This window comes from Rissa tridactyla, chromosome 9 (assembly GCF_028500815.1).
Source record: "Rissa tridactyla isolate bRisTri1 chromosome 9, bRisTri1.patW.cur.20221130, whole genome shotgun sequence".
NCBI classification, from domain to species: Eukaryota; Metazoa; Chordata; class Aves; order Charadriiformes; family Laridae; genus Rissa; species Rissa tridactyla.
Window position 1 is genome coordinate 22,681,885 of NC_071474.1, and position 10,573 is coordinate 22,692,457.

The 10,573-nt window shown below is 49.3% G+C and overlaps 1 protein-coding gene across 2 annotated transcripts in view; it reads right to left on the reverse strand.

Moving 5' to 3' along the window:
- CPEB1 (cytoplasmic polyadenylation element binding protein 1) overlaps positions 1-3,663 on the reverse strand; it is a 36,719-nt gene extending 33,056 nt beyond the window's left edge. For both annotated transcript variants that reach the window (XM_054214392.1, XM_054214393.1), the window contains exon 1: positions 3,520-3,663. In XM_054214392.1, the coding sequence (XP_054070367.1) occupies positions 3,520-3,595 (76 nt within the window). In that variant the 5' untranslated portion in view covers positions 3,596-3,663. The remainder of the gene's footprint in view (positions 1-3,519) is intronic.
- Between the last annotated feature and the right edge of the window lie 6,910 nt (positions 3,664-10,573).

Here is a 10,573-nt window from a genome sequence, read left to right on the forward strand (position 1 = left end):
TGTCTCCACACGTGTCTCCCAATAGCATTAGTGAAAGGTCACGAACTTCTGCCATCCCTTTTCCACCACATGTAATCCTCTTAATACTGAAAGGGGCTTCTTACACACAAGTCCCATCCACGATAAATTTAGTTTGACCTGAGGAAGATGACTGAAAAGCTTGAGACCATGAATAGATTAAAGTACAAGTATTTCCCCTGCTGGAATAAAATCACTTCCTCAAGCCCACCAACAAAAGAGCTCAAATTGTAAAGAGACAGTCCTTTCACCTGTTATAGCAACTACGTTAAGGGTAGATCTCCAGGCTCATTAAGACTGCCCAAGCCACAAGTTTCATGATAATATAGCCTAACTACAATACACAAGTTGTTCCTACATTGAGTAAAAGCACCAGAGGCTCATGAATTCTTCAGAAGTGATTTAACACAAGTGACAAGACACCACATGAGATCAAGGGTCTCTCTGCTCCATTGGTCACCCACCCAGGAGCCAGGCTCACCAAAGGCAAGACACTGATCCTGCAGAGCCTTGCCCTGTTCACTGAAAGGCATGGCAAACAACTCCAACAGCCTGCTTCAGGCTCTAAACCATCTGCCCAGCACAGGGGGCAGTTGGCAGCATTATATTCTGAATGTTAGTCATCAGCTGCTCAGCCTTACAGCCACCAGGTATGAATTTCTGCAAAAGAATGGCACAACCAAGCGCTGAAGCACCTCCCCATTTGCTGATCATGGCTGTCCTAGGATTCTTGCTGACAGCGCCAACTTTTTCATGGAGATGCTCATTAGCAACACATTAAACAAGGGAAGCAGCTCATGCACTCTTCTGATCCAGAGATAGAAGGAATCTTACAGAACTGCTGCATTTCAGCCCTTGTTACCTACTGAGAGGTCCTGACTCTGACACTAAGGAAACAAGGCCAGGACTGCAAGGAGACGAATAACTCTGAGCTGCCGATGCACTGGCAGATGCTGACTCATCCACATATTTACGGCTGATAACTGCTGGCCTGGCCAGGGTAGCTCAGGTTGTACTCTATTATCGGTCTCTGGTACAGCCCAGAGGCACCTTCTGAAAAAAAAAAAAAAATAAATCACATGTTTCTATTAGCCTGAAGTGTGAGGGCACCCAAGGCAGCCACTTTCTAGCTCTGGCCCAGCAGTGCCCAGCATCCCTTGGGAAGTGGGCAAGCCTCTCTCCTCATGCTATCACAAGTGTTTGTGCCACTGCACAAGGGACTTGACACAAGCTAAAAGCCTCCTGTCAGGTTACCCCCAACACACACAAGAGGCTGCATCAGCAGCCAGCACATACTTGCGAGACTGGCCTCAACTGCTATGTCAGGAACAAGAAAAGCTGCTTAGGATGTCCCAAAAAGCACAGCTTTGGTTGCCCTGCATCAGAAATAATGCTTGCTAGAGGAAGCCTCCCTTTTTTTACATGCATGTCCCACCATACTTGCCCTACAAGAGGTCTTCCATAGAAGTTAGTCAACAGTAGCCTGAAACACATGCACAGTTTAACACCACTGAAGGTAAATCCACCCAGTTTCCGATCAAGGCATCACCTCTCATCAGCTCCACACCAGGCAAGACCCTCTTCTCCAGACATCCATAAGAAATACCACAGTAACTGACAGACCCAGCAGAGGTTTCCATGCAGCAGGTTCATTTCACTGCCAGGTGAATAGCCCAGTCCCTCAGAAGAGCTTTAGAAGCCTAGAAGACGGTCCTGCAAATTAAAATTGATGTGCCAGCTCTAAGCCCAGACCTAAGACCAGAACTAACCCACATCTTCACTGGATGAATCTGCTCTGGCAGGCAGAGATACTTGCTTTATCAACTAGGTTAACTGAAGTAAACTGAAAGTTAATTAGGAAACATTTCCATTCCAAGTTATAAATGGGCTATGAAGGGCTACAGTTAAGATTTCAACAAGGCAGCCAGAAACGGCTCTTTTGTGAGCTCATGGTAAGGAGCTGAAGGAAAATACTTAGGTTTATTTCTCCCTTATGCTTCCAGTGCATCAAGATCAGATACAACACCAACTACCACTGTACCAAGGGACAAAAAAAAAAGTCTAAACAGCTCAGTACAACAGCAAATCTCTAAAAAGGCACCACTAACCACACCACTGACCTGAATCAGTTAATATTCACTATGCAACTGCTTGGGGCAGCCAGCATATCCTCCAATACCGTTTTACCAGGCACGTTTCAAGCAATGCTGGCTATAGATCCGTACCTTGAAGCGAACAATTCACTTCCTCTGGTATTTCTGCAGAGCCAGCACAGGATCACATGGGCAGATCAGCCCCGGGTTCCACAGTGCTAAGCCCTCCAAATACCCAGGAGATTAAGCTGCACTGGAAGTCATCTGGTAGCAGTCATTTCGCTAGTCGAGAACAAAGTTGTACTGTGCAAGCATCAAACAGACCCACAGGATGCCCAGACACCCATTTGCAGCTTTTTTTAACACCCATTTGATTAAAACTCATCAGATTATCCATAAGCACAAGACAAGTCTGTCTCCAAGTGACTGCAACGAAAGCTCCTCTGCCTACAGCAGCCTGCAAGGTCACCAGCTGGTGAGGTTTCTCCCTTTACTTCCCACTTTGTTTTGGGACAAGTCCAGAGGGTCAGTTTGTTTCCAATAATGGCCAAAGTGTTTATTGACCCTATAATTCAGAGGCTGGAGGAGCAACAGCAATCTCTTTCAAGTGCCCAAATCCTTGGCACAAGTACCACTGCACAGAAGTGCGCTGGCAAGAAGAACATCAGGCACCGGGCAGGTACATTTACTGGCAGATCTTGCCTACTGTAGAGGGACAAAAGCACGTCCTTCACTTACATAAAAATAAGATTGGACCCAACACTCTTTGCTTTGGCACAGAGCCTTCTGTTTTGAGGCAGATCAAGTGCAACACAGCAGAATGTGCCCACTCCCCTCAGCCTGCAGGAAGCAAAACTTGCAGCACTGATTTCATAATCCCAAACTTGCTTTGCAAGAAAGTCTTCACCTACATGTCCTGCTTCGGTGGGCTCTTACATAAGTGATTAAGTGACCTGTAGCAAACAGTTATTCAAAATTCTTTTGTATTTTTAATGTATGCAGCAGATCAGCCATACTAACCACTGACAGATGAATCCTGCCTCCAAGGAGAGGCAGACTGCTGGAACTACCTACACCAGAAGTTGTCAGGTCAGGCAGCGAGACCTCACATCCCGCCCACACAATGATCCACAGCATCACAGTGAACATAAATATGCTTTCCTAGGCACATCCAAACTGCCAGGGAATACCTGGGTTATCCATTTCAGGCACACAAATGAAGCCTCCAGTACTAAAACAGCATTAACCCTGACTCCAAGCAGCTCTCTGCTCACAAGCACAGGCCAACAGCCACACCACCAAGGATTACCACTACCACCACATGCTCACTAGGTCCCACCAAGCAACTCCCCACCTTCTACCAGTCCCAAATCCTCAAGCTCGCCTTGAACCCAGCCAAACACGTCACCTGGCAGGATGTCACGTTTGCTTTTTGTGACAGGCGTGGTGCAGACTCCACTGAAATCCAAAGCGTTGTCCAACATGGCATTTATTTGGCGGAATATATCTGCATTGCTGCAAGTGGAAAGTGCAGGGGCATCTGGGCTATCCCAGCAGTCTTTTATGCTCCTCCCAGTATCTTCTTTCTGGAAAAAAGAAGTATTCATGTCAAGCAGGCTAGTACTTACCACAGCTTTCAACACATTGTGGAAAGTCCGGATTGCCTCCAATACTCATATTAGCTTTAGCTCCAGGTCTTAGCAACACTCAAGCACCATTCTTGGCATTACAGAAACAGTTAAGCAAACAGGTCAGCAGTTTGTCAATACAGCACATCAGACCAGGAACGTCCCAGTCACAAAGCTGGTCCTCACCACAGGTAGGGTGAACTTTAGACTATGAGCCACAGCACCCAAACTAGTGCAGTTGCTAACACAAGCGCCCTGCAGCTTTTCTCCATCAGATCACATCACTAAAGCAGAGACCTGGTTAACACAGAGGCACGCACCTTCTTGACAGAATCAGCCTCCTGGCACTAGGGGACAAGTGTATTGCCCATGGTCAAGGCAGCCACCACACGAAGCCACAGTAGTTCCTCCTGTGCACAGCAGAAATGAGCAAGGCTCACTTCACCACCCATACTTGGGAGCTCTGAGCAACACCTTGGAATGGCCCAAGTCAGCAGCCATGCAGTCACATCAGAAAACAGGCTTGTAGAAAAAACATGGCTTCCCAGCTAATCAAACATAGCCCCAAATCCTGAGGTTTCCCTTGGCAAGGCAGAGAACTAATTCCCAATCTTCCCTTTAGGTAGCAGCTCCTGACCACAAAGGGAGGTTACCCCAAACCAGCTCTGCTTTAGCATGACCCTCCACAGGCACTGATCTACCAGCATCAAGGTTTTAGGACCATCCTACACAAGCCAGAGCTCTCTTAAAGCTTCCTCTCCACAAAAAAAAAAAAAAAAATAAAATCAAACCCCTCCTGCTTCCTCGTGCCAGTCCAGAGAATCAGCAAGAGCAGCTGCTTCCCCCAGATCTGCTCACAAGCCACTTTCACATCCAGGCTCGTTTCGGTGCAGCTGAACAACATTTAAGCCTCTGTTGATCTAGAAGCCACTAAACTTAATCTCTAACCAGAATTTTTGGACCAAGGGCAGCTCCTCCTGCCACCCAAAAGCCACTGCAGCAGACCTTTGCTGCTGAGCAAACGGTATCGCTATCAATTAGGATCCACATTAAAGAGAAGAGCAGGAAGGCACAACCTCGCCAGTCTTGGCCTCCGGAGCAGAATCCTTGCCATTAAGCAAATCGAGTTAGAGCCAAATTCAGAGAACTGAATTGCAGTGAGGCTGGCGAACAAGGCCCTGCTACTCCAAGACACACTGAAGCCTATAGCTCTAAATTGGGCCATTTGTACTTGTCAAGGAGACATTTAATACAGCTACCTTTTGGATGGGTTCCTGCAAGAGTTTTGAGCCTGACTTCCCCCACGTTTCTCCCCCTGCTTCACCCAGTAGCAAGCCTGAAGCAACGAGCTGGTTTTACTTTCAAATCATCCCTTACCGATCTTTCCAGAACGCGGCCTGTGGCAGAAGGTCTAAACTGAATTAATTTCACGTGGACACAGGAACTCAGGCCAAGTACAGGACTTGCACACACCCCCCCCCAACCCTGTCATTATGAGCAGTTTTTCTGCCGTAACTGCATGATCCCACAGTTTTCTCCACAGTTGTGAGCTTCCCCCCACCAACCATTTAGCTAAAAATCAAAGGAAACCCTGTCCTGGAATCAGCAGGAATAAGCTACTGAATTGCCAACTCACACGATGCCTCCAGGCAGGGTCCAAACAATTGATTCAGGATTTCAGCCCGTTTAAGGCTACTTAGCATCTATTCAGCGCTGGGATCTTTGTCTAATGAAAGGCTCAGCCCATCCCAAGATAAGGTCCTGGGACTGCAGACACAATGCAGGAGCATTTACAAGCCAAGAGTAAGACAGGTAGGGCTGAAAGGGAGCTTCAGGCAAGTGGGAACAGGCAGAGCAAGCTTTAGGTCATCTTTATAAAAAGCAGATGAGGAGTACAGAAGCTCAATTTAAGAAAGCATTGCCAGTCATCTTTAATAAAAAGAAGTGCCGCATCAGGCTGCTTTGGCACAAGCGTGAAACTCCATATTCTACTCCTGTTACTGCTAAAGAACCACTTACAGCAGGAGGCAAAGCTTTTCCCTTGGAGTCTGTGCTAGCAAGCCAAAAATAAAACCGAGCAGCAAACCAAATGCCTGACCTGCTCCTGCTCATTTAGCATTTGATGATTCTCACAACTGGCAGCACCAGGCCTGCTACAAACAAGAACAGAAAACAGTAAGCATGCAGCCAAGCATTTCCACAAAAATTCCTTCCACTTACAGAGCTTTTAACCTTAAGACTGTCAAGGATAACCCAGAGATACTGCAAACATCCAGGACACCAAGAGTTGGCATCCAAATCCTTGTAGGAAGTGGCTTGTGTCTATACCTTCCCCTGGTAAAGTTCACACTCCTCCCCAAATCCCTAGAAGGGAGAGACTCCTTTGAGAAGAGCTCTGCAGGTCTTCAAAGCACACAGGGCCCAAACCATTCAGCAGCTTGGATAGGCCAGTGGAAAGAGTTTGCAAACATGTAGCTGGAGAATACACCCATATCCTTTAGTCTCAGAGTTAATACCAAAGCACAGGGAAATACTGCGCCTGAGGCTGCATCCTCCAGAACCTGCTCTGCTCTCCCATCCCCAAGCCAAGACAAGCAAAGGAGCAGTCAAGGCCAGCCAGGATTAGCTTTCAGCATTCCATCTTGAAGGATTTTGCAATAGTTAAAGACATGCTGCCTGTCCAGGCTTCTCTAGAAGTCCTCCGCACAGCGGCAACTACCACTACTGCTCAGGCTCAGTGCTGGTGATTTCCTGTGCTTTCACCAAGGCACCAGCCCCAGAGCACTGGTGGGTCCTTCTTCTGTGGGCCCTGCAGTGACCTGGCACATGGTGTGACACTGGGGTGTAACCAGTGACCCAACAACAGCCATTCTCTGCCGATCCTGCCTGCTACACCACAAAATCCCAATCCAGGAGAGGAGACACTATTTTAACAGTGCAGCCAGTGGACGAACAAGTCAAAACAGAAGTGTGATCCAGCTGACAGGTCATTTGACAGCATCAGGAGTCAAACACTGCTTCCTGAAGCCTGGTAAGACACCCAATCTCCATTTAAGAGCCAAGAGTTTCTAGGGATGTTCCTAGATCAGAAACAAACGAGAAAGGCAATTCAGTTTCCTGCAGTAGACATGCAGCGCCACAGGGCAAACAATTTAAAGGCTTCAGGTTAAATCATTGTGGTAGATCTGGAACACAGACCCAAAAAAAGCATCACATCAAGGTGAATCTCAGACAAGAGTACAGTCCATCATATCCTGGCACAGCTAAACCCTTAGCCAAGAACCCATATCAAATCATGAACATGTGTCCCCTGGATGCTCTGAGGTCTCAGGGAGGGCACAGTCAGGCTCCAGACACCTCTAGCACTCCAAACCAAACACACTGGTATGGGAAAAGGGGTGCCAGGCTTGATTTGAAATAGGGGGGAGTCTCCACTCCCTCAGAGTAACAGAAATATAACCAATGAGCCTTACCACATTACATCTTACAAGAGAGCTCGTTTGCTAGGTCCGCATTGAAAAGCCATCAGCTGAAGCACAGTGGCTGTCAGGTCTCTGGAGTTCCCATCCCATCAGCCCCAAGCAAACCCCACGGCTGCAGCCTGTGGTTTTACCTGCAGGAGGTCCCACTCCAGAGACACACGCACAACCTGCAGCAGCTCAGTTGGTGGAACAACATACACTTGTGCAGCAAGAGCCACCAAAGATGTCCAAGGTAAGTGGAAATGAAGGAACCTCTACAGCCTCGAGGCAGACACACCTGTAGGAAACCTACAGATAATGAAATCCCAGGGCTAGGTAGAACCTGCAGCATCACAACAGTGCTGGGCACAGGATTACGATATCCTAATCCTTAGGGAAGTCATTAAACAAAGCTCAGCTGCCAGTATAGCCAAGATGTGCATTAGCTCCTGGGGACACTCTGGAGTAGACAAGGCTCATCCACCTCAGATACAATTCAGCCTTTACTTTTCACATCTTTCACAGATATCCCACTGGGACAGCACCATGCTGATGCCCAAAGGGTTTCTCAGCGCTGTAGCTACAGCCAAGGTGGCCTTCAATCCTGAGACGAAGTTTGAGATGCTGTTAAAATGTCAGTCTCAACATAATCAAGCCAAGATGGCTCCATACTTTGGACAAAAGCAGCTCTGAAAGTCATTTTTCCCCCGGTATATTTTGCTTTCCAAGCTGAAGTCAGCTACACTGATAACAAGTGTGATATCAGTGTAATTGTTCCTACCAAGCAACACTGCTAACAAAGCAACAAGGCCACATCCCAAATGGCATTAGGCTAGGCAGCATCAGCTCTCTCGCCCTCAGCAAGGCTGAGATTAAGCAGTTCTCCCTGGGTTTACTCTGGGTGGAGAAGGGTCTTGAACACACCTGGCCACAATCAAGACTGGAAGGGGTTTTGATAATACTATTTCACATGGGAGCATTGACTTTGGAAAAACACCAATTTTGCCAAAACACCTGTTTTTAAAGAAGCTTCCCTGTTGAGGCACCTACTTCTTGGTATTTTGGGGGGAACAAGACCATCACCCAAGCAGCTTTGGAAACAGGCAGTATCCCAGCTGCCCGTTTCAGCACATCATCAAAGCAGAAATAAGGTTTTTAATTGGTTTAGGGAGATTGTTTCAGTTGAGATAAACTGCAGCAAAGCAACAGGGATCCCGAAACTCCTCACAAAACACAGCTCCCATCCTCTGCACAGCCCCTCACCAAGGCTCCAGTTGCCAGCACACACAGTTAGCTTATCACCAAAGCAGCAGCAACAACAAGCGTTAATTGGTTTTAGCTGGGGAATACTGAAGGGTAAAAAAAACCCCACTTGTTTTTCAGACTTGTTTCTTGCCTCTGCTGATACAGGTCTAAGGATACAGGGCCTAAGTCTCACCAACAGAAGCTACATGGAGCTTGCAGTCACCTGGTTTAAGGGAGAAATAACCACTCTGTTCGCTTTGCACGCTAAAGCAAAAAAAGAGATTTTAGAAGCTTTAACCAAGAGAACAGCTTTCTACTTCAGCCAAAAACTCACCCCTCCATCACCAACTGCAGCTCAGCACCTCCACCTCCCTCTGCCCACACATAACCTGGGCTGAGAGCGACCATGAGCACTGGTTGGACTGGGAGCACTGTTTTTTCCCTCGTGGAATGGATGTCGACAGGTTGCCTGAGGTGAAGCTCCCTCAGAAGCGGGGCCAGGCCTCGGGGGGGGAGGAGGGGCCGACCCCCCCCTCCCGCCCCCAGAGGCCTGTCCCCACTGCTGAGGGAAGAGGGGAATTCCTGGGAAAAGAGGGATCCCACCGCCATGGAAAAAGGGCGGGAAATCACCTCAGAACATCCCCCCCCTCCTCCTTCCTCCCTCCCTCACCTACCGCCGCCAACGTGTGAAACCACGTGACGGGGCAGGAGGGGCGGCCTTAAAGGGGCCGCCTCCCCGAGCACACGTCCCTCCCCTTTTTCCCGTTCCCTCACCGGCGGGAAGGCCATGCGGGCAAGCGGGCAGATCCCGGAAAGGAGGGAAGCGAACAGCCTGGCGGGTAACAACCCTGCCGCCCCCGCCGGGTTTTTATGGGCGGCCGCCCCGACGGGGCTTGATGGAAGGGGAGGAGGGAAGGGGGGGGAGGAGGAGGGGGGGCGGCTGAGGAGAGGAGGGGCTATTGCGCATGCGTACAGCACACCCACCCCTCCCACCCCCACCTTACTCCGCCTCGATCCCAGCGTGCACCGCGCGGGGTGTCAGGCGCGCGGCGTTTCCCGCCCTGTGAGGCGGCGCCTCACGAAGCCCGGCATCGGCATCCGCCTTCCCTCAGGCTGCTGTGCCTTCTCTGAGGGGAATGGCACCCCCCCCCGAGGGGGTAAAACAGGGCAATTGGGGCGGTGGCGGTGCCGCTGCCGGCTCCCAGCTTCGGCCTCTCCGTGCCGCGGCAGGTGAGCTCTTCTGTGTGATGGAGTAAGGAGTGCTGGACCTAAGTCAAGGCTTGAGGACACTCGTCTTGAATAAATCCTGGGATCCTGATCTAAGGCTGGAATCCTGTGTGATGGGACCCCCACTAGAAACTCTTTGAAATCACAGGGCTTTTTAAGAACCCCAGAAGTGGTTTCAGCAAAGGTCTTCACCTCTGACACCTGAGCTGTGAAATCATCTGCTTAGGGAAAAGGGACAGAAGGCACCTTCCTTCTGCAGAGAGGAACTTTCTATCCCCTTCTTCCCATCACCAGGCAGGGTTAACACACATTTGTCTTTCTTGGCAGGACTTCAAGGGAGAACAAGCAGTTCTATGGGAAAACCCCATAGAAATGTTTTTTCTTCCCTGCCGGAGCAAACACTTGACACCCAGTGGTTGGCAGTGCTGCCACTCTGGCCAGCATTTCCTCGCCTGCCATAAAGGTGATTTTATCCCGTCTCCTGCCCAAGCGCTGGAAAAAGCAGAAAGCCCCTCACCCACTTTGCAGCAGCAGAAGGGGTCAGTCTGGAGGTGATTTGGGGTGCAGGCCTTCCAGTGTGTCCTCTGCTCATCCTCTCCCTCCAGTGCTGGGCCTGGCTCCCTGCTGGGCTGCAGCTTTGGAAAACGAGAGCTGGGGCTCTCTTAAATCCCACCCAACCCGTGCTGGGAGGAGATATCTTGATAAAGAGTCAAATTTCCTTTTTCTTTTTTTCCTTCCTACTCCCCACCCCCACCCCGAGTTTGGAGATGAAAAGCTTCCCCGAGCTGGCCCCCGGAATCCCTCCAGTGACACTGCAGAATAGATCAAGCCCTGACGTAGCAGGTATTTCTGTGGTCAAAGCACAAGCAATTCTGCTTTGAATAAATAGCTGGAAACCTAC